We start from the raw sequence: 26,262 nt of genomic DNA, 5'->3' as shown, positions 1-26,262 counted from the left end.
ACTCAGGACCAGTAATGTAATGTATGTATACAGTGACTGCACCAGCAGAATAGTGAGTGCAGCTCTGGGGTATAATACAGGATGTAACTCAGGATCAGTAATGTAATGTATGTACACAGTGACTGCACCAGCAGAATAGTGAGTGCAGCTCTGGAGTATAATACAGGGTGTAACTCAGGATCAGTAATGTAATGTATGTACACAGTGACTGCACCAGCAGAATAGTGAGTGCAGCTCTGGGGTATAATACAGGAGGTAACTCAGGATCAGTAATGTAATGTATGTACACAGTGACTGCACCAGCAGAATAGTGAGTGCAGCTCTGGGGTATAATACAGGATGTAACTCAGGATCAGTAATGTATGTACACAGTGACTGCACCAGCAGAATAGTGAGTGCAGCTCTGGGGTATAATACAGGATGTAACTCAGGACCAGTAATGTAATGTATGTATACAGTGACTGCACCAGCAGAATAGTGAGTGCAGCTCTGGGGTATAATACAGGATGTAACTCAGGATCAGTAATGTAATGTATGTACACAGTGACTGCACCAGCAGAATAGTGAGTGCAGCTCTGGAGTATAATACAGGATGTAACTCAGGATCAGTAATGTAATGTATGTACACAGTGACTGCACCAGCAGAATAGTGAGTGCAGTTCTGGGGTATAATACAGGAGGTAACTCAGGATCAGTAATGTAATGTATGTACACAGTGACTGCACCAGCAGAATAGTGAGTGCAGCTCTGGGGTATAATACAGGATGTAACTCAGGATCAGTAATGTATGTACACACTGACTGCACCAGCAGAATAGTGAGTGCAGCTCTGGGGTATAATACAGGATGTAACTCAGGATCAGTAATGTAATGTATGTACACAGTGACTGCACCAGCAGAATAGTGAGTGCAGCTCTGGAGTATAATACAGGGTGTAACTCAGGATCAGTAATGTAATGTATGTACACAGTGACTGCACCAGCAGAATAGTGAGTGCAGCTCTGGGGTATAATACAGGAGGTAACTCAGGATCAGTAATGTAATGTATGTACACAGTGACTGCACCAGCAGAATAGTGAGTGCAGCTCTGGGGTATAATACAGGAGGTAACTCAGGATCAGTAATGTAATGTATGTACACAGTGACTGCACCAGCAGAATAGTGAGTGCAGCTCTGGGGTATAATACAGGATGTAACTCAGGATCAGTAATGTAATGTATGTACACAGTGACTGCACCAGCAGAATAGTGAGTGCAGCTCTGGGGTATAATACAGGAGGTAACTCAGGATCAGTAATGTAATGTATGTACACAGTGACTGCACCAGCAGAATAGTGAGTGCAGCTCTGGGGTATAATACAGGATGTAACTCAGGATCAGTAATGTAATGTATGTACACAGTGACTGCACCAGCAGAATAGTGAGTGCAGCTCTGGAGTATACTACAGGATGTAACTCAGGATCAGTAATGTAATGTATGTACACAGTGACTGCACCAGCAGAATAGTGAGTGCAGCTCTGGGGTATAATACAGGATGTAACTCAGGATCAGTAATGTAATGTATGTACACAGTGACTGCACCAGCAGAATAGTGAGTGCAGCTCTGGAGTATAATACAGGATGTAACTCAGGATCAGTAATGTAATGTATGTACACAGTGACTGCACCAGCAGAATAGTGAGTGCAGCTCTGGGCTATAATACAGGATGTAACTCAGGATCAGTAATGTAATGCATGTACACAGTGACTGCACCAGCAGAATAGTGAGTGCAGCTCTGGAGTATAATACAGGATGTAACTCAGGATCAGTAATGTGATGTGTGTACACAGTGACTGCACCAGCAGAATAGTGAGTGCAGCTCTGGAGTATAATACAGGATGTAACTCCGGATCAGTAATGTAATGTATGTACACAGTGACTGCACCAGCAGAATAGTGAGTGCAGCTCTTGAGTATAATGAAGGAAATACAAACATTTTAGTGTAGAGAAATTGTGTGAACGGAACAATATGATATTTTTATTTCCATATTGATGATACAGATACAGTACAACTTTTGTATAAAAATCCTTTTTCTTTAATAAGCAGCAAACATGTCTGATATCACAGGCCGGGCAGTGCCGCCTTCACATCAGACGAGTCTTTACAGGAAATTGCATTATTGCTCTAAGCAGCAGCTTCTTCACTTCAGATCTGCCAGTAAAACCTCAAACATGATCATTTTCTAATTTGATGAAAAAGAGAAAATATTAAAAAAAATTGTGCCTGACACTATAAATGTCCTTCTTTGCAATAATACAAATGCCACAATAACCATACAAAATACAAGTCGTCATCTACATAAAAATAGAATAGAAAACCTTGCCCGATATCGGCTTAACAAGACCCACATCTCACCAGCTCCTGGGGAACTATAACTCCCAGCATATTCAGAAGTCAGTCTTTGGTGCTATATACAGTATACATACAAGAACAGGCGACTCCGGGCCTCATATGACCAAGATCTAGCGAAATGGCAGAACATATGATAGGAATTGGGGGGGATGGTGCGCCTGGACTTGGGGGCTCTCCGGCATATATCGAGCCACAGTTTTTGGTACATTTGTCAAGGGATACTTAAACAAGTGCAATAGTATTGTTTGTTGTCACTTGTCTGAGGGCCCCTGCTTATAGTCATCTGATTCCGGGGCTCTAGGGACACTAATTGGTTCTAGTTTACTGAGTCAATAAATATTTTCTAATAATCAATCGTGACAATGAAAAATGTGCAAAATGGCTCCTCCTTGCCTGCAGGGACAGCACTGTGAAGTGGTCATCAGTGATGGAGACGTCTGGCTACACAGCCCCTTCTAGTGACAGCAGTCAGCATCAAAAGAGGATGTCAGCGACCACTGATGAGCAGCTCATGTGTCACTTCTTATTGCTGAGAACAAAGCTGGAACGGGTTTGTGCATTTACTATAATGCTGGCACTGTGAGCAACAAAAAGTCTGACAATGTAGAACTATTATGACTCTGGCATTGTAGGAACCACAATGAGTCTGACAATGCAGGACTATGATCAGGCTGGCACTTTGGGCACCGCTATGGGTGCCACAATGAGTCTGACAATGCAAAACTATGATCACGTTGGCATTGCTATGGGTGCCACAACAAGTCTGACACTGCAGGACTATTATGACACTGGCACTGATGGCACGACAATCCGTCTGACACAACAGGACTGTTACTACGCGGGCACCACAAAGAGTCTGACACTGCAGGACTATGATGAGGTTGCCACTGATGGCACCACAATAAGTCTGACAAAAACAGGATTGTTACTACGTTGGCATGACAATTAGTCTGACTCATCAGTATAATCAGGATGCTGGCACTGAGGGCACCACAAAGAGTCTGACACTGCAGGACTATCATGAGGCTGGTACTGTGGGTACCGCCATGGGTGCAAGAATGAGTCTGACACTGCAGGAGTATTATAATGCTGGCACTGAGGACACCACAATGAATCTGACACTTCAAGACTATTATGATGATGGTACTGAGGGCACCAGAATGAGTCTTGACACTGCAGGATTATCATGAGGCTGGTACTGTGGGTACCGCCATGGGTGCCAGAATGAGTCTGACACTGTATGACTATTATGACACTGGCACTGAGGGCACCACAATGAATCTGACACTTCAGGACTATTATAATGCTGCCACTGAGGGCACCACAATGAATCTGACACTTCAGGACTATTATAATGCTGCCACTGAGGGCACCACAATGAATCTGACACTTCAGGACTATTATAATGCTGCCACTGAGGGCACCACAATGAATCTGACACTGCAGGACTATATTGAGGCCGGCACTATGGGCCAATAGTTTTGCCTGGAGGGCTTTTGTATGTGGGATCAGAGTGTTGAATTGTCATGATACTATACCCATCCCTCTTTACTGGCACCAGTTTTGGAAAGTTGGGCACCAGTTCATTCTTCGTCTGTCCCAGAACTTGCTTTAGTCTAGTCCATGGGTGGTAATGTCACAGAGGGGGTACAACTTCTATATGGACCTGGGCATGGTTGGTCTTTGCTGTCACTGGCATCATTGGCGGTTCTGGGCTTTCTGTGTCATTCTCTCAGGCAATCTCGCCAGAGACCCTGTGTTCATCATTGGGTCTGGCACTTGGGGTGGTTGGGAGACTTCTGACGTAGCTGTCCTCTGATATCGACATGTCTATCTCTGTGGGGATAAAAAGGTTACAGAGACAGGAGATAAAGCTGATGACCAATAGTTCTTATCCGTGGGCTAGCGCCACTCTCAATATGTTGGCTCAGAAGTTGTTGCTTCCATTACCATATCTCACCACTAGATGGCAATGTAACAAAGCACTCTTACAATACTTAATCACGTACATTTAAAGGGAAAGTGCATTTAATCGCTCACATCATGCACTGCTCTCTGAATACTGAAGTTAGATTTGGATGTGATTGGAAAAGAAACCATGTAGCTCAAAATCAGTACAATCTTTACAAAGTTAATCAACATTATGGGCCGATTCATTATTACATGTGCGCCTGTTTTGGGCATTTTGACCTCTTTTTGTTTGTGCCAACTTCTTATCATTTGTGCCTTTTTCCAAGTTTATTTGGTGCTAAAACTGTCAATCAATAACACAAAACAAAAATATTACTAAACCCCCCGCAAATGATGATAGGACCCATAGATCTAAATGATAATTCTACCTACCTGCATCCACCACTAGAGGGAGCTCAATAGCTTACTGCACAGTGTTTAACAAAATCTTAAATAAGAGTTTAGTGGGCTCCTAAGCGCCCCTTAGTGGTGATTGCAATGTGTCAGTTGAAACGGGCATGCAAAAAGATGATGTCAAAAGAAAGCCAATGTATCCAATGACTACATCTCACAAATATATCAGAAATCACATCCATACAATAAAATAGTTCTGCCATTGATATTATCATTTATCATGTGTTGCTTTATATGTATTGATTAAAATAAACTATCTTTTTTACCTTACTTTGGATCACATGCTCACGAAGGGATGCTTACAGCAAACAACATGCACATGTGCCGTGCTGGAATGAAGCGTAAAAAGGTGAAGAATGCCTCCAGAGAGATCAGGAACTGAGGCCAGACTAGTCTGGGGAAAGCGAGGCTTCAAGGACTAATCCTGGCTAATTAACATAAGACAAACTGCTGTTTTAAAGGTTTTTTTTTTTTTTTTACAAATAAAAGTTTTTTGGGGACATCAGGGACTTTGTTGTACTGGAGTAATAGGAGAATGTAGCCTTATGGTGGCAGTTTGGGATCCTTGGACCTAACAATTTTCCTTTTTGTCCTGAAATCAACGTCTAGTGGAAAAGTAAAGTTTCGCTTTAAGCATGGAGTGTTTTTTTTTTTTCCATTTTCTGATGAACTTTTGGAGCGGTTGTGCTACAGTGTGACAGCTCTGTGATTACAGCAGAACACAATGTACCGATCCTTTCAGCCTCTCCGCGTCAATCTCCAGATCCGAGCAGACAAGGGGAGAGCTGCCGCCTCTCTAATGGATCCGTAGATAATAACCTGCCGCGGCCGCTCGCTCTTTCAAGTGCAAATATCAACACTACATGTCCTCTAGAAGCTCTTAAAGGGAACACAAGAGGCTTCTAAAGTCTGAAAAAGGCTTAAAGTATGTAAAAAAATAAAAATCAATGTCATCGCGCCCTTACGAGTTTTTGAGTGCTTGACTTTGAGTAGCCAAGATCTCAGGGGGTCAGGCCGCATACCCCCCGTGATCTATGTGGCCAATACCAGCCAACTAACGGGAGATCGGGGTGATTTTTGTAATTACATAACTGCCCCTTTTCAACTAGCACCGCTACGTCCATGTCCCTCTCCCTCCTTCTAGACACCAGGGCAATGAAAATCCTGGTGAGGCGGGGAGGCGCTACTTTCTTTGCGGTGATTCCTGGTTGGCGCGTAGGAAGTAGTCATATCCTCCATATCTGTGCTACGCCGGCTCTGCCTATATCACAGGGGTATATCATTTAGGAATAGCCCCAGGGGTAGTTGTCCTGTGTAGATGATTCACATATGGGAAGATGGGGCCTAATGCATCAAGGAAAATTCCATTTTCAAAAATCCCAACTTTTCTTATTTTTAAAGGCCAAATCCAAAGACAGGTCAGAGGGAATCAGACTGCGCAGCGAGGTTGTGTTATGTAATGTCTCCGAGATTACCTCCATTTTCCATTAGTCACGGTACAAAACGAGCCACAAGCCCAGACCTGGACAAAGTGCGGCCACTGATAGTCAAAAGGCTGGAAACAGTGGCATGCCACCACAGCACGTGGCCGCTCACCTCACCCAGCGTCGTGATTTCAACAATATCTGCATTTTCAGGACACATACAATTGAATACAATGGTGGAGGGTCTGTCGCCCCCTCTTCCACCATTCAGCCTGGGTGTCTGAATCTCAATAACAACTCTAGATAAAGAACCTCAGTCTGGACACTGCACAGACCGCAGCAGCATGCCGGGAGAAGGCGGGTCAGGTGAGTAGTTATGGTTTTTTTTATTGTCAGTCACTTCTTGTGTCGGGGGACTGTGGGGGAATCATACTGCATATGGGGGGCTGGGGGAACATTATACTGTGTGGGGGGCTGTAGGGGAATATAGTACTGTGCGTGGGGGGGTTGTCGGTACATTACACTGTGTGTGGGGGGCTGTAGGGACATAGCATAGTACTGTGTGTGGGGGAGTGTGGGGGAATTATACTGTGTGTGGAGACATCATACCATGGTGTGAAGGGGTCTGTGCCATTCATCATACTGTGTATGGTGGTCATTATACTCTGTAGGGGGGTTGAGGGCATGTGTGATAGAATCATACTGCATAAGGGGACATCATACTGTGTGTGGGGACATCATACTGTGCTGTGAAGGGGTCTGTGCCATTCATGTATGGGGGGATTTGGGTGCATTATACTCTGTGGTGGAATTGTAGGAGCTTCATACAGTGTTGGGGATGGGTAGTGGGGGCATCACACTCTGTGTGGTAGGCCATGGGGACATCATACTGTGTGTGGGGATACCATACTATGTACGGGGACTGTAGAATCATCTTACTGTGTGTGGGGACATCATACTGTGTGCAGGGGACTGTGGGATCATCATACTGTGTGTTGGAACATCATACTGTGTACAGGGGACAGTGGAATCATCATACTATGTGTGGGGACATCATACTGTGTACAGGGGACTGTGGAATCATCATACTGTGTGTGGGGACATCACACTGTGTACAGGGGACTGTGGAATCATCATACTATGTGTGGGGACATCATACTGTGTACAGGGGACTGTGGAACCATCATACTGTGTGTGGGGACATCACACTGTGTACAGGGGACTGACTGTGGAATCATCATACTATGTGTGGGCACATCATACTGTTTACAGGGGACTGTGGAATCATCATACTATGTGTGGGCACATCATACTGTGTGTGGGCACATCATACTGTGTACAGGAGACTGTGGAATCATCACACTATGTGTGGGGACATCATAGTGTGTGTACAGGGGACTGTAGGATCATACTATGTGTGGGCACATCATACAGTGTACAGGGGACTGTGGAATGATCATACTGTGTGGGGAAATCATACTGTGTACAGGAGACTGTGGAATCATCATACTGTGTGTGGGGACATCATACTGTGTGCAGGGGACTGGTATCGTCATACTGTGTATGGGCACATCATACTGTGTACAGAGGCTGTGGGATCATACTATGTGTGGGCACATCATACTGTGTACAGGGGACTGTGGAATCATCATACTGTGTGTGGGCACATTATACTGTGTACAGGAGACTGTGGAATCATCATACTGTGTGTGGGCACATTATACTGTGTACAGGAGACTGTGGAATCATCATACTGTGTGTGGGGACATCATAGTATGATCCTACAGTCCCCTGTACACACTATGTGTGGGCACATCATACTGTGTACAGGGGACTGTGGAATCATACTGTGTGTGGGCACATCATACTGTGTGTGAGAAGGTTGCAGGGGCATCATACTGTGTGTGGGGACCACATACTGTGTACAGGGGACTGGAATAATCATACTCTGTGTGAGAAGGTTGCGGGGGCATCATACTGTGTACAGGGGACTGTGGGATAATCATACTGTGTGTGGAGATATCCTGGTGTGTGCAAGAGGCTGTGCCATCCATAATACTGTGTGTGGGGGGTTGTGGAGACATCATACTATGTGGGGGGTTGTGGGGAGCATCATACTGTGTGTGGAGACATCATAATATGTGAAGGGGCTGTGCCATTCATTCGCATTTGGAGAGGAAACCTGCTGAAAAAAAACCTGTAAATAGGAACATGACCAAACGAGAAGGCGGCTAGGATAAGTGATGATCAGCACCATCAGCCTTCTTGTTGATGGTTTCTATAGAGTTGGGGCTAAGGGGCGAAGCATCTCCATCAGGAGGAGGAGGAGGCAGAAGATATCTAAGCATATATTGCACAGAACTACATAGAACAAGACTGACATGCTACATTACCTTGCAGCCGCCATGTCTCCTTAGTGGCCCTGTGCACACGGCGCTCCGGCTCACTTACCTGTTTTGAACGTGTTGTAGAATCCACTGTCGGGAACTTCATTACTTTCAGGACAACATGAGAAGCCCCTTTCTCTCCACCTAAAACCACAGAAAATACACAGATCCTCATAATCAACCAGTATTAACCACCCAATACAGAAGACCGCCAGGGAAACCAGTATTACCCCTCCATCACACCACCAGGGAAACCAGTATTACCTCTCCAGTACACCACCAGGGAAACCAGTATTACCCCTCCATTACACTACACCACCAGGGAAACCAGTATTACCCCTCCATCACACCACCAGGGAAACCAGTATTACCTCTCCAGTACACCACCAGGGAAACCAGTATTACCCCTCCATTACACTACGCCACCAGGGAAACCAGTATTACCCCTCCATTACACCACCAGGGAAACCAGTATTACCCCTCCATTACACTACGCCACCAGGGAAACCAGTATTACCCCTCCACTACACTATACCACCAGGGAAACCAGTATTACCTCTCCACTACACCACCAGGGAAACCAGTATTACCCCTCCTTTACACTACGCCACCAGGGAAACCAGTATTACCCCTCCTTTACACTACGCCACCAGGGAAATCAGTATTACCCCTCCATTACACTACACCACCAGGGAAACCAGTATTACCCCTCCATTACACTATACCACCAGGGAAACCAGTATTACCCCTCCATTACACTACACCACCAGGGAAACCAGTATTACCCCTCCATTACACTATACCACCAGGGAAACCAGTATTACCCCTCCATTACACTACACCACCAGGGAAACCAGTATTACCCCTCCATTACACTATACCACCAGGGAAACCAGTATTACCCCTCCATTACACTACACCACCAGTGAAACCAGTATTACCCCTCCTTTACACTACGCCACCAGGGAAACCAGTATTACCCCTCCATTACACTATACCACCAGGGAAACCAGTATTACCCCTCCATTACACTACACCACCAGTGAAACCAGTATTACCCCTCCTTTACACTACGCCACCAGGGAAACCAGTATTACCCCTCCATTACACTACGCCACCAGGGAAACCAGTATTACCCCTCCATTACACTACGCCACCAGGGAAACCAGTATTACCCCTCCATTACACTACACCACCAGGGAAACTAGTATTACCCCTCCATTACACTATGCCACCAGGGAAATCAGTATTACCCCTCCATTACACTACGCCACCAGGGAAACCAGTATTACCCCTCCTTTACACTACGCCACCAGGGAAATCAGTATTACCCCTCCATTACACTACACCACCAGGGAAACCAGTATTACCCCTCCATTACACTATACCACCAGGGAAACCAGTATTACCCCTCCATTACACTATACCACCAGGGAAACCAGTATTACCCCTCCATTACACTATACCACCAGGGAAACCAGTATTACCCCTCCTTTACACTATACCACCAGGGAAACCAGTATTACCCCTCCATTACACTACACCACCAGGGAAACCAGTATTACCCCTCCATTACACTATACCACCAGGGAAACCAGTATTACCCCTCCATTACACTACACCACCAGGGAAACCAGTATTACCCCTCCATTACACTACACCACCAGGGAAACCAGTATTACCTCTCCACTACACCACCAGGGAAACCAGTATTACCCCTCCATTACACTATACCACCAGGGAAACCAGTATTACCCCTCCATTACACTACACCACCAGGGAAACCAGTATTACCCCTCCATCACACTACACCACCAGGGAAACCAGAATTACCCCTCCTTTACACTACGCCACCAGGGAAACCAGTATTACCTCTCCATTACACTACACCACCAGGGAAACCAGTATTACCCCTCCATTACACTACACCACCAGGGAAACCAGTATTACCCCTCCTTTACACTACGCCACCAGGGAAACTAGTATTACCCCTCCATTACACTACACCACCAGGGAAACCAGTATTACCCCTCCATTACACTATACCACCAGGGAAACCAGTATTACCCCTCCATTACACTACACCACCAGTGAAACCAGTATTACCCCTCCTTTACACTACGCCACCAGGGAAACAAGTATTACCCCTCCATTACACTATACCACCAGGGAAACCAGTATTACCCCTCCATTACACTACACCACCAGGGAAACCAGTATTACCCCTCCACTACACTATACCACCAGGGAAAAGAGTATTACCCCTCCATTACACTATACCACCAGGGAAACCAGTATTACCCCTCCATTACACTATACCACCAGGGAAACCAGTATTACCCCTCCATTACACTATACCACCAGGGAAAAGAGTATTACCCCTCCATTACACTATACCACCAGGGAAACCAGTATTACCCCTCCATTACACTATACCACCAGTGAAACCAGTATTACCCCTCCTTTACACTACGCCACCAGGGAAACCAGTATTACCCCTCCTTTACACTACGCCACCAGGGAAATCAGTATTACCCCTCCATTACACTACACCACCAGGGAAACCAGTATTACCCCTCCATTACACTATACCACCAGGGAAACCAGTATTACCCCTCCATTACACTATACCACCAGGGAAACCAGTATTACCCCTCCATTACACTATACCACCAGGGAAACCAGTATTACCACTCCATTACACTACACCACCAGTGAAACCAGTATTACCCCTCCTTTACACTACGCCACCAGGGAAACCAGTATTACCCCTCCTTTACACTACGCCACCAGGGAAACCAGTATTACCCCTCCATTACACTACACCACCAGGGAAACCAGTATTACCCCTCCATTACACTATACCACCAGGGAAACCAGTATTACCCCTCCATTACACTACACCACCAGGGAAACCAGTATTACCCCTCCATTACACTACACCACCAGGGAAACCAGTATTGCCTCTCCACTACACCACCAGGGAAACCAGTATTACCCCTCCATTACACTATACCACCAGGGAAACCAGTATTACCCCTCCATTACACTACACCACCAGGGAAACCAGTATTACCCCTCCATCACACTACACCACCAGGGAAACCAGTATTACCCCTCCTTTACACTACGCCACCAGGGAAACCAGTATTACCTCTCCACTACACCACCAGGGAAACCAGAATTACCCCTCCTTTACACTACGCCACCAGGGAAACCAGTATTACCTCTCCATTACACTACACCACCAGGGAAACCAGTATTACCCCTCCATTACACTACACCACCAGGGAAACCAGTATTACCCCTCCTTTACACTACACCACCAGGGAAACCAGTATTACCCCTCCATTACACTATACCACCAGGGAAACCAGTATTACCCCTCCATTACACTACACCACCAGTGAAACCAGTATTACCCCTCCTTTACACTACGCCACCAGGGAAACCAGTATTACCCCTCCTTTACACTACGCCACCAGGGAAACCAGTATTACCCCTCCATTACACTACACCACCAGGGAAACCAGTATTACCCCTCCATTACACTATACCACCAGGGAAACCAGTATTACCCCTCCATTACACTACACCACCAGTGAAACCAGTATTACCCCTCCATTACACTACACCACCAGTGAAACCAGTATTACCCCTCCTTTACACTACGCCACCAGGGAAACCAGTATTACCCCTCCATTACACTACACCACCAGGGAAACCAGTACCACCCCTCCATTACACTACACCACCAGGGAAACCAGTATTACCCCTCCATTACACTACACCACCAGGGAAACCAGTATTACCTCTCCACTACACTACACCACCAGGGAAACCAGTATTACCCCTCCATTACACTACACCACCAGGGAAACCAGTATTACCCCTCCACTACACTATACCACCAGGGAAACCAGTATTACCCCTCCATTACACTACACCGCCAGGGAAACCAGTATTACCCCTCCATTACACTACGCCACCAGGGAAACCAGTATTACCCCTCCATTACACTACACCACCAGGGAAACCAGTATTACCCCTCCATTACACTACGCCACCAGGGAAACCAGTATTACCCCTCCATTACACTACACCACCAGGGAAACCAGTATTACCCCTCCACTACACTATACCACCAGGGAAACCAGTATTACCCCTCCATTACACTACACCACCAGGGAAACCAGTATTACCCCTCATTACACTACGCCACCAGGGAAACCAGTATTACCCCTCCATTACACTACGCCACCAGGGAAACCAGTATTACCCCTCCATTACACTACACCACCAGGGAAACCAGTATTACCCCTCCATTACACTATACCACCAGGGAAACCAGTATTACCCCTCCATTACACTACACCACCAGGGAAACCAGTATTACCCCTCCACTACACTATACCACCAGGTAAACCAGTATTACCCCTCCATTACACTACACCACCAGGGAAACCAGTATTACCCCTCCATTACACTATACCACCAGGGAAACCAGTATTACCCCTCCACTACACTATACCACCAGGGAAACCAGTATTACCCCTCTATTACACTATACCACCAGGGAAACCAGTATTACCCCTCTATTACACTACACCGCCAGGGAAACCAGTATTACCCCTCCACTACACTACACCACCAGGGAAACCAGTATTACCCCTCCATTACACTACACCACCAGGGAAACCAGTATTACCCCTCCACTACACTACACCACCAGGGAAACCAGTATTACCCCTCTATTACACTATACCACCAGGGAAACCAGTATTACCCCTCCATTACACTACACCACCAGGGAAACCAGTATTACCCCTCCATTACACTACACCGCCAGGGAAACCAGTATTACCCCTCCACTACACTACACCACCAGGGAAACCAGTATTACCCCTCCATTACACTACACCGCCAGGGAAACCAGTATTACCCCTCCATTACACTACACCGCCAGGGAAACCAGTATTACCCCTCCACTACACTACACCACCAGGGAAACCAGTATTACCCCTCCATTACACTACACCACCAGGGAAACCAGTATTACCCCTCCACTACACTACACCACCAGGGAAACCAGTATTACCCCTCCATTACACTACACCCCCAGGGAAACCAGTATTACCCCTCCATTACACTACACCACCAGTGAAACCAGTATTACCCCTCCATTACACTATACCACCAGGGAAACCAGTATTACCCCTCCATTACACTACACCGCCAGGGAAACCAGTATTACCCCTCCATTACACTACACCACCAGGGAAACCAGTATTACCCCTCCATTACACTACACCACCAGGGAAACCAGTATTACCCCTCTATTACACTACACCGCCAGGGAAACCAGTATTACCCCTCCATTACACTACACCACCAGGGAAACCAGTATTACCCCTCCACTACACTACACCAGCAGGGAAACCAGTATTACCCCTCCATTACACTACATCACCAGGGAAACCAGTATTTCCCCTCCATTACACTACACCGCCAGGGAAACCAGTATTACCCCTCCATTACACTACACCACCAGGGAAACCAGTATTACCCCTCCATTACACCACCAGGGAAACCAGAATTACCCCTCCATTACACTACACCACCAGGGAAACCAGTATTACCCCTCCATTACACTACACCGCCAGGGAAACCAGTATTACCCCTCCATTACACTACACCGCCAGGGATACCAGTATTACCCCTCCATTACACTACACCGCCAGGGAAACCAGTATTACCCCTCCATTACACTACACCACCAGGGATACCAGTATTACCCCTCCATTACACTACACCACCAGGGAAACCAGTATTACCCCTCCATTACACTACACCACCAGGGATACCAGTATTACCCCTCCATTACACTACACCACCAGGGAAACCAGTATTACCCCTCCATTACACTACACCACCAGGGAAACCAGTATTACCCCTCCATTACACTACACCACCAGGGAAACCAGTATTACCCCTCCATTACACTACACCACCAGGGAAACCAGTATTACCCCTCTATTACACTACACCACCAGGGAAACCAGTATTACCCCTCCATTACACTACACCGCCAGGGAAACCAGTATTACCCCTCCATTACACTATACCACCAGGGAAACCAGTATTACCCCTCCATTACACTATACCACCAGGGAAACCAGTATTACCCCTCCATTACACTACATCACCAGGGAACCCAGTATTACCCCTCCATTACACTACACCGCCAGGGAAACTTGTGCTACTCCTCCACCTTTATAGACCACCAGTTAAAACCAGTATTACCCCTTCACTACCCTAGACGACCAAGGAAACCAGTATTACCCCTCCACTACCCTAGACCACCAGGGAAAGTATTACTACCCTTTCCACAACCTTAAACCACCTGGGAAACAATTATTACCTGTTCACTACACTAGACCTCCAGGAAAATCATTATGATATTGCTAACGCTACATGAGACCCCCAGTAAAACAAATATTATCTTTGCCCTAGTCTAGACTAAGAGGGAAAACAATATTTCCCCTCTACTACCCTAGACCTCCAGGGAACCCAGCATTATCCCTCCAGTACCCAAGGAGGCATACCCTGGGGGTCAATGCCATGTCATCAGTGGCTACAGACCACCAGGGAAGTCGACATTAATCCTTACACTGTCCTAGACCACCAATGATATCTGCAATTACCCTTTTCCCGACGTAGACCACTGGGGCATATTACCAAGAAGACCACCGGGGCATATTACCAAGAAGACCACCGGGGCATATTACCAAGAAGACCACCGGGGCATATTACCAAGAAGACCACCGGGGCATATTACCAAGAAGACCACCGGGGCATATTACCATGAATTCCTAGATGCTATTCAGCTAATCCTTGTACGATTCAACAATATATATCTAATGGGTTTTTTGGAGGGTCACTAACTGCCCCTATGTATCGGAGCAAAGGTTTGGAGATGATATTTTAATTGGGAGCATGAAAACAAGTATCAGACGAGTCGGACTCACCAGTGCAGCACAAAGATGAGTGTTATCAGCAAGGCAGAAACTACGTCAGTGAGAATCCACATCAGCTGGTACTGATCCGGGGTCTGGGAGACAAGAAAGGAGGAGATGACCGGGGGCCGGAGAGTCCGAGAGCCTCAGACATAAAGGAGCAAAAACTGTATATATAATAACTGAAACTATAAAATACCAAGAGAAACATCGGCTCCTGCATCTTCTTCAGCGCGTGTACAGAATTAGTGGTGACAGAATAAGCTCCAGAGCACCAAGCCAAGGAGAACAGCCACGGCTCGCTGATCACATACAGGTTGGTGGTTATATTGGCGGCGGCGTATTCACTAAAAGAAATACAAGAATCAATATCGCTTTATTTATATGGCTCATTATTATAGGGGCAGTATTATAGTAATTATATTACTGTACATAGGAGCAGTATTATCGTAGTTATATTCTTGTATGTAGGAGCAGTATTATAGTAGTTATATTCTTGTACATAGGAGCAGTATTATAGTAGTTATATTCTTGTACATAGGAGCAGTATTATAGTAATTATATTACTGTACATAGGAGCAGTATTATAGTAGTTATATTCTTGTACATAGGAGCAGTATTATAATAGTTATATTCTTGTACATAGGAGCAGTATTATAGTAATTATATTACTGTACATAGGGGCAGTATTATAGTAGTTATATTCTTGTACATAGGAGCAGTATTATAGTAATTATATTCTTGTATATAGGAGCAGTATTATAGTAGTTATATTCTTGTACATAGGAGCAGTATTATAGTAATTATATTCTTGTATATAGGAGCAGTATTATAGTAGTTATATTCTTGTACATAGGAGCAGTATTATAGTAGTTATATTCTTGTACATAGGGGCAGTATTATAGTAGTTATATTCTTGTACATAGGAGCAGTATTATAGTAGTTATATTCTTGTACATAGGAGCAGTATTATAGTAGTTATATTCTTGTACATAGGAGCAGTATTATAGTAATTATATTACTGTACATAGGAGCAGTATTATAGTAGTTATATTCTTGTACATAGGAGCAGTATTATAGTAGTTATATTCTTGTACATAGGAGCAGTATTATAGTAATTATATTACTGTACATAGGGGCAGTATTATAGTAGTTATATTCTTGTACATAGGAGCAGTATTATAGTAATTATATTCTTGTATATAGGAGCAGTATTATAGTAGTTATATTCTTGTACATAGGAGCAGTATTATAGTAATTATATTCTTGTATATAGGAGCAGTATTATAGTAGTTATATTCTTGTACATAGGAGCAGTATTATAGTAGTTATATTCTTGTACATAGGAGCAGTATTATAGTAATTATATTCTTGTATATAGGAGCAGTATTATAGTAGTTATATTCTTGTACATAGGAGCAGTATTATAGTAGTTATATTCTTGTACATAGGAGCAGTATTATAGTAGTTATATTCTTGTACATAGGAGCAGTATTATAGCAGTTATATTCTTGTACATAGGGGCAGTATTATAGTAGTTATATTCTTGTACATAGGGGCAGTATTATAGTAGTTATATTCTTGTACATAGGAGCAGTATTATAGTAGTTATATTCTTGTACATAGGTGCAGTATTATAGTAGTTATATTCTTGTATATAGGGGGCAGTATTATAGTAGTTATATTCTTGTACATAGGAGCAGTATTATAGTAATTATATTCTTGTATATAGGAGCAGTATTATAGTAGTTATATTCTTGTACATAGGAGCAGTATTATAGTAGTTATATTCTTGTACATAGGAGCAGTATTATAGTAGTTATATTCTTGTACATACGAGCAGTATTATAGTAGTTATATTCTTGTACATAGGAGCAGTATTATAGCAGTTATATTCTTGTACATAGGGGCAGTATTATAGTAGTTATATTCTTGTACATAGGGGCAGTATTATAGTAGTTATATTCTTGTACATAGGAGCAGTATTATAGTAGTTATATTCTTGTACATAGGTGCAGTATTATAGTAGTTATATTCTTGTACATAGGGGGCAGTATTATAGTAGTTATATTCTTGTACATAGGGGCAGTATTATAGCAGTTATATTCTTGTACATAGGAGGCAGTATTATAGTAGTTATATTCTTGTATATAGGAGCAGTATTATAGTAGTTATATTCTTGTACATAGGGGGCAGTATTATAGTAGTTATATTCTTGTACATAGGGGACAGTATTATAGTAGTTATATTCTTGTACAGAGAAGAAGTATTATAGCAGTTATATTCTTGTACATAGGGGCAGTATTATAGTAGTTATATTCTTGTACAGAGAAGAAGTATTATAGTAGTTATATTCTTGTACATAGGAGCAGTATTATAGTAGTTATATTCTTGTACATAGGGGCAGTATTATAGCAGTTATATTCTTGTAGATAGGAGGCAGTATTATAGTAGTTATATTCTTGTACGTACATAGGGGGCAGTACTATAGTAGTTATATTACTGTACATTGGGGCAGTATTATAGTAGTTATATTCTTGTACATAGGGAGCAGTATTATAGTAGTAATATTCTTGTACATAGGGGCAGTATTATAGTAGTTATATTCTTGTACATAGGGGCAGTATTATAGTAGTTATATTCTTGTACATAGGGGACAGTATTATAGTAGTTATATTCTTGTACGTACATAGGGGGCAGTACTATAGTAGTTATATTACTGTACATTGGGGCAGTATTATAGTAGTTATATTCTTGTACATAGGGAGCAGTATTATAGTAGTAATATTCTTGTACATAGGGGCAGTATTATAGTAGTTATATTCTTGTACAAAGGGGCAGTGTTATAGTAGTTATATTCTTGTACATAGGGGCAGTATTATAGCAGTTATATTCTTGTACATAGGAGCAGTTTTATAGTAGTTATATTCTTGTATATAGGAGCAGTATTATAGCAGTTATATTCTTGTACATAGGAGCAGTATTATAGTAGTTATATTCTTGTACATAGGAGCAGTATTATAGTAGTTATATTCTTGTACATAGGAGCAGTATTATAGTAGTTATATTCTTGTACATAGGGGGCAGTATTATAGTAGTTATATTCTTGTATATAGGGGCAGTATTATAGCAGTTATATTCTTGTACATAGGGGCAGTATTATGGTAGTTATATTCTTGTACATAGGAGCAGTATTATGGTAGTTACATTTTTACATTCTTCATATATTTTTGTACTCATGGATACTGTCATTACCTATTATATTACAGTACATGTTTGCTATGAATGTTCCCAGTGGAGCTGATATTGCTCCTTATTGTGACTTTTTATTCGCAGGGTGATGTGACAGTAACACAGTGGGGTAATCCGTGTTGACTTTCTCTGCTCGTGTCATTGGACGTCTCGGGAGCCAGGTGCACGTGGGCGACTATTACTGTCAAGGGGCTGTTATACACAGCGGGGGGCCGTGTACTGGGGCTGTATGGCCGTGTGGATAATCAGCATTATCATTGTGTCGCTGCCAGCAAACAAACCGGCTGAAAATAGATTTCTGCATAAACATGGCCGGCGTTATATAATCCTGAGGTAATGTCAGACTTGTGTTCTGCACATCTGAGCGTCATGTTAACACTGCGGCACTGTTACTACAGTATAACATGCAATGTTTTTACCGGTGATTATATATTAAAGGGACGGGGTCAGGGAGGTCAGAGAAGCTCATTCACTATACACAGATTCTGGTTGCTAGGTTACAGTGACAACCTTATATGCAAGTCTATGGTTGTTAGGCAATGAACCCCTAGCAACCAAACTGTGAGATCGCGGTAGGTCTATCGGATCGGTGGAAGTAGCGCCATCGCCAGGGTTGTCACCAGGAGAACAGTGAGGATGTGAAATAACCAAGGACGAGGCAGGGAAATCGTCAAAAAAAGGGGCAAAACCGGGTGATTATCAATAAGTATCTGACCATAAGGAACAAGGCCGAGGTCAGGCTCAAAGTATCAGGCAAGACATGGTGGAAGGACGCGTCCCCGTGAAGTAGGCCGCTAGGCCCAACGTCAACCCCAGGTGCTGGTTGTCTTAGCAACCTGGGTCCAAACCAGCCCGGCCATAGTCACAGCAAAGGAGGTCGAAGCATCTGGTCACCTAGCAACCCGGCAATGTTTTGGGCAGGGGCCATGGCCGTCCGTTGGGTGACAATTAGGCCTGTACAGGTTTCAGCCCCTCGATGTAACTTACAAAGTTTCCATTCAGGGACCGTTCCAGGGTTATGTAGAGCGTTTTGGTGACAAAGTCCCAGTGCGATCCTCTTCACTTTCGATTTTTCCTCCACGTTTTACAAACACTACAGATTTTTACATTTTTTGTGATCAATGTATGAAGGCTTGTTGTTTGAGGTACAAGCAGTAGATATTATTGGTACCCTTATAGGGTCCACATGAAACAGCAATTCTGCCATGATTTTTTTTTTTCTTTCGTTTCACAAATCACAATATTTTATTAATTTGCCACTAATTCCAAATCTCTCTCTCTTTATATATATATATATATATATATATATATATATATATATATATATAGATATATAGATATATATATATATTTATTTAGTTTATTATTTGAATTTTGTTCTGGGAAAAGAGGGTGATGTAAACTTTTCTATTTTTTAAATGCATTTTTTATTTATTTTTTGATATTTTTCTAGGGGAATTGAATCTGTAAACTTGATTGCGAGTAAAATATACTACAATATTGTACAAGCTGTGATGTCTAGGTGTACAAACATCAGAAGTCTCCCAGTCCCCATGACAATGCCATCGGAAATCATACTCAGGGGGCCAATAGGCATCAGAAGGGGCATCGCTCCCTATATCTAACCTCTTAAATGCTTTTTTTTTTCATGATTGACAACTGCATCTAAAGGGCTAAACTTGGGTGCCAGTATCTGCAAGCACTGTGGGCCTTGGCACTTGCCTGAACTCTTCCCATTTACTGACATCAAGCAGACACTTTGAGAATAGAACAAAATTAATGGCCCCTTTTCTGCTCACAACCTTGTTGTGAAGACTTAGGACAGACTGGTTACTAGGGATGTGCTGCCTGACAACCTCATATAAAAGACTGGTTACTAGGCAGTTTATCATTGGCTTCCAGATTGACAATCGGACCATTGTGCTGACAACAGAGGAGGATAAGCTTTCTGGAGTGCTGTCATTCCATTATCTAATCAGAGCATCCCAACAATGGAGATCCCCTTTAAGAATAGAGTAATAAGGCAGAAGTTATAATGAGCGGTCTGTAGCAACCACCTGATGTCTCGCTGGGACATCTCGCTGTACGGCAGGTTCAACTTCACGATGTGATGGCTGACAAGGTCTTCGACATTCGCTTTGAAGCCCAATGTCTGCTGAAAACCAGGGTGCACGGACTGTACGAAGTGTCTCATGTCGTTCGGCAGCCATAAAACCTAAAAAAAATGATAATCAGGACATGGGACAGGTCAGAGGTGATCCGGGCACTTTGACAGACATCAAGGAGTACACATATAGTAAACTGTCTACCATAGGATCGGGCTGTGGGGCCAGATGGTGGCCAATGAGGACGCAGTCCCGCTTTTGGACTCGTCCCATTTTATCGACCCCGCTTATGTCTGTCAAAATACAGTCATGGCCGAAAGTATTGGCACTCTTGAAACTGTTCACGAAAATTAAGTATTTCTCCTCGAAAATTATTGCAATTACACATTTTTATTACACATGTTTATTTCCTTTGCGTGTACTGGAAACACACAAAAATAACAAAGAAAAAAGGCAAATTGGACATAATTTCACACAAAACCCCAAAATTGTTGGCTACTTTCCAAAATTATGGTTGAACAACTTTGTTTCGAGCATGTGATGCTTGTTCAAACTCACCTATGGCAAGTAACAGGTGTGGGCAATATGAAAATCACACCTGAAGCCAGATAAAAAGGGGAGAAGGTGACGCAATCTTTGCATTGTGCGTCAGTGTGTGACGCATTAAGCATGGAGAACAGGAAGAGAAGAAGAAGAGAACTATCTAAGGACTTAGGAACCAAAATTGTTGCAAAAATAGCCACAATCTCAAGTGTAAGAAGCTTGTGGATGGTTATAGGAAGCGATTGAGTGCAGTTATTTATTCCAAAGGGTGCAACCAAATATTAACCTGAGGGTGCCAACAATTGTATCGGGCTCATTTTTGGGGGTTTTGTATGAAATTATGTCCAATTTGCCTTTTTTCTTTGTTTTTTTGTGTGGTTCCAACACACAAAGGAAATAAACCTGCGTATAACAAAACATTTGTAACTGCAATAATTTTCTGGGAAAAATACTTCATTTTTTGGAACAATTTCAAGGGTGCCAACATGGAGAGCTTTGTCATAAACCCCACACGTGATTATTCTGATATTAGAAATCACCAACAGGTACTAAAACGTGACACCCAGGCCGCCACAACAAAAGTACTGGGGTAAAATCAACAAAAACTAAACGTGAAAAAAATTAACAAAATTATTAAAAAACAAACATATAATTGTGTGTTTTTGGGGGGAGGATTTTATGCCAATGAACAACTCTTCTGTTATTCTTTTTGGGCTATTGTATAAAATCTACGAAGCATCAATAAATCTTACAGGAATTTACTTCTCCTCCTGCAGTACCACTTTTCACCACCATTAGTTACTAGTACTTTCCATAGACTCCAATACAACAGCGCCCTCGTACTTAAACTAATGGAAAAATTGTGTATCACTTTAGAAAAAGTAATCCCAAATGAACAGCAGGGACATCATTTTATTCAATGAGAAAAGCTCTATAACATTTATATTTTAGAGCATAATTGCCACTATCCCTTTAAGATGATATATTAGTACTTTATCATACAATATAGAGTCATTTTTGACATCTATGTACCAGTTTTGGATCAATTGCAGCTTCACTGATGACTTCCAATGTCCGGTTAATCCAAGTTTCTCGATAGGGATGATCCTGCGGAGGGCGATAGAGGTCAAAGATAACCGTCTTATTGGCGCGGTCGGCGAGTCTTAGGAAATCTACCAGTTTGTAAATGGTCTGGTTCCTGGCTGTCTGCTGGTCTTCATTAGACAAGGATCCCATATAGGAAAATGGTGGTTTCTGGGGATTAAGAAAGTGAGTATTAAAGTAAACTCACTACTCCACAGTAACTTTAAATAAAATATTACTATCTCGCAATAAAGTACCACTATATTAAACAGTGCATAAAAGGAAAAATAGAAAATCTCCATTATGAACTCCTGATATGTCACCATGATGGGTCAGGACAAAGACCAGTGGAATTCTCTTTTAAATTACAATCAGTGTGATAAAAAGCCCACGTAAAGTTCATAGAAGTTAATGTAGAAAGCCGAGCATGCTCAGTCACCTCCCCAATCACAGCAGCGTGCAACGGAGCTCTGTTCTCAATATTATATCCATAAACTTATATCCTGCTGATAGCACATAAAAGTCTGAGATGGAAATTCCCTTGTACATTTCCCACCCTCTAAAGATTATGAGATGACTCTGCTCATTCTGTCCTAGTCTATACAACAAAGCTGAAATTGAGTTGCAGAAAAAAAAGAAATATCCGAAAAAAAATTCGACAACACCTTGAATCATACTGTAATTGATCATATTACCCTTTAAATGAGCCTGGCACTGCTGTATGTACACAGGACATTGGCATTACCTGTATGAACCACTTCCCAGCATTTAGATTCTCCAGCATATCCCAAGGTAAGAAGGCAGCATTGATTTTAGTCAAGTTGGGAAACACAACGTCCACATTTGTTGTTCTCTTTAAAGTGCTGTCGTGCATTAGGAAAGGAACGCCGTCGGAACTGGAAGGTAAGAACGTTACACTGCTTAGCCGTAACTATGGGATTAGTCGCCGACCATATGCACTGAGCAACGGACGAAAGCTACAAGGGCAGCACAGAACCGACCAATTATACAGTGACCGTGACGGACTTGTTAGGGATCTTGAATTAGGAATGTGGCATAAATCAGCTCAGTGTCAAAATCTACACCCAGAATAGTGTTACTGAATACAAACCATGAACTGTGGAACCAAAACACAAGTACCAGAAACAGTCTGGTGATAATTACCTGTTATTGTCTAACGAAGCACAAGGATTGGATAATAATAGCTGTCCTGACCTTAGTAAAGACATATTCCTGCAATCATACGGCCCATGTACAAGAATAATACTACTATAATACTGCCCCCTATGTACAAGAATATAACTACTATAATACTGCTCATATGTACAAGAATATAACTACTATAATACTCCCCCTATGTACAAGAATATAACTACTATAATACTGCCCCCTATGTACAAGAATATAACTACTATAATACTGCTCCTATGTACAGGAATATAACTACTATAATACTGCCCCTATGTACAAGAATATAACTACTATAATACTGCTCCTATGTACAGGAATATAACTACTATAATACTGCCCCTATGTACAAGAATATAACTACTATAATACTGCCCCCTATGTACAAGAATATAACTACTATAATACTGCCCCTATGTACAAGAATATAACTACTATAATACTGCCCCTATGTACAAGAATATAACTACTATAATACTGCTCCTATGTACAAGAATATAATACTATAATACTGCTCCTATGTACAAGAATATAACTACTATAATACTGCCCCTATGTACAAGAATATAACTACTATAATACTGCCCCCTATGTACAAGAATATAACTACTATAATACTGCTCATATGTACAAGAATATAACTACTATAATACTGCCCCCTATGTACAAGAATATAACTACTATAATACTGCCCCTATGTACAAGAATATAACTACTATAATACTGCCCCTATGTACTAGAATATAACTACTATAATACTGCTCCTATGTACAAGAATATAATACTATAATACTGCTCCTATGTACAAGAATATAACTACTATAATACTGCCCCTATGTACAAGAATATAACTACTATAATACTGCCCCCTATGTACAAGAATATAACTACTATAATACTGCCACTATGTACAAGAATATAACTACTATAATACTGCCCCTATGTACAAGAATATAACTACTATAATACTGCCCCTATGTACAAGAATATAACTACTATAATACTGCCCCTATGTACAAGAATATAACTACTATAATACTGCTCCTATGTACAAGAATATAATACTATAATACTGCTCCTATGTACAAGAATATAACTACTATAATACTGCCCCTATGTACAAGAATATAACTACTATAATACTGCTCCCTATCCCAATTCCCCAACGAATCCAGTTCAAACTACTAACACTGACCTACAAAGCCATCCACAACCTGTCTCCTCCATATATCTCTGAACTAATCTCCTGATATCTTCCCTCACGTAATCTCCGATCCTCCCAAGACCTCCTTCTCTCCTCCACACTTAGGGTACCGTCTCACGTAACGATTTACCAACGATCACGACCAGCGATACGACCTGGCCGTGATCGTTGGTAAGTGGTTGTGTGGTCGCTGGGGAGCGGTCACACAGACCGCTCTCCAGCGACCAACGATGCCGAAGTCCCCGGGTAACCAGGGTAAACATCGGGTTACTAAGCGCAGGGCCGCGCTTAGTAACCCGATGTTTACCGTGGTTACCAGCGTAAAAGTAAAAAAAAAAAAACCGTACATACTCACATTCCGGTGTCTGTCCCCCGGCGTTCTGCTTTTCTGCACTGTTTGCGCCAGCCGGAAAGCACAGCGGTGACGTCACCGCTGTGCTCGCTTTCCGGCCGGCCGGCGCTCACAGTGCAGAGAAGCTGAGACGCTGGAGGACAGACACTGGAATGTGAGTATGTACGGTTTGTTTTTTTTTACTTTTACGCTGGTAACCACGGTAAACATCGGGTTACTAAGCGCGGCCCTGCGCTTAGTTACCCGATGTTTACCCTGGTTACAAGCGAACGCATCGCTGGATCGCTGTCACACACAACGATCCAACGATGACACCGGGAGATCCAGCGACGAAAGAAAGTTCCAAACGATCTGCTACGACGTACGATTCTCAGCAGGGTCCCTGATCGCTGCTGCGTGTCAGACACAGCGATATCGTATGGATATCGCTGGAACGTCACGGATCGTACCGTCGTAGCGATCAAAGTGCCACTGTGAGACGGTACCCTTATTCGCTCCTCACCCAACCGCCTCCAAGATTTCTCCCGAATATCCCCCATCCTCTGGAATTCCACGCCTCAACACGTCCGATTATCCACCACCCTTGGATTCTTCAGATGGAACCTGAAAACCCATCTCTTCAGGAAAGCCTACAGCCTGCAATAACCATTCTGCCGCCTCACCACCGCCAGAGCTGCCGCACCCCCGACCTTCTGTCTCTTCCCCATTATCCCGTAGAATGTAAGTCCTCTGCCCTCAGGGTCCTCGCCCTCTGTACCAGTCTGTAATTGTAAATTAGTTTACTGTAAACGATATCTATAACCCTGTATGTAACCCCTTCTCATGTACAGCACCATGGAATTAATGGCGCTATATAAATAAATAATAATAATAACTACTATAATGTTGCCCCTATGGACATGAATGTGTTAGGACATAGTTCTAGCTGATTTTCTTACATGTATACAATTTC

The 26,262-nt window shown here is 43.0% G+C and overlaps 1 protein-coding gene across 8 annotated transcripts in view; it reads right to left on the bottom strand.

The window, feature by feature from the left end:
- Positions 1 to 2,541: 2,541 nt before the first annotated feature.
- GDPD4 (glycerophosphodiester phosphodiesterase domain containing 4) overlaps positions 2,542 to 26,262 on the bottom strand; it is a 66,041-nt gene continuing 42,320 nt past the window's right edge. For 7 of the 8 annotated variants that reach the window (XM_077298714.1, XM_077298715.1, XM_077298711.1 and 4 more), the window contains exons 10-16: positions 23,312 to 23,462; positions 22,516 to 22,737; positions 20,893 to 21,050; positions 15,783 to 15,930; positions 15,596 to 15,678; positions 8,632 to 8,711; positions 2,542 to 4,228 (exon numbers count right to left, since the gene is read on the bottom strand). In XM_077298714.1, coding sequence (XP_077154829.1) covers positions 4,125 to 4,228; positions 8,632 to 8,711; positions 15,596 to 15,678; positions 15,783 to 15,930; positions 20,893 to 21,050; positions 22,516 to 22,737; positions 23,312 to 23,462 — 946 coding nt within the window. In that variant the 3' untranslated portion in view covers positions 2,542 to 4,124. The remainder of the gene's footprint in view (positions 4,229 to 8,631; positions 8,712 to 15,595; positions 15,679 to 15,782; positions 15,931 to 20,892; positions 21,051 to 22,515; positions 22,738 to 23,311; positions 23,463 to 26,262) is intronic. The other variant, XR_013224124.1, reaches the window with a different exon arrangement.

This window comes from Ranitomeya variabilis, chromosome 3, assembly GCF_051348905.1.
Source record: "Ranitomeya variabilis isolate aRanVar5 chromosome 3, aRanVar5.hap1, whole genome shotgun sequence".
Lineage (NCBI taxonomy): Eukaryota > Metazoa > Chordata > Amphibia > Anura > Dendrobatidae > Ranitomeya > Ranitomeya variabilis.
This window is presented reverse-complemented; position numbering and strand designations above follow the sequence as displayed.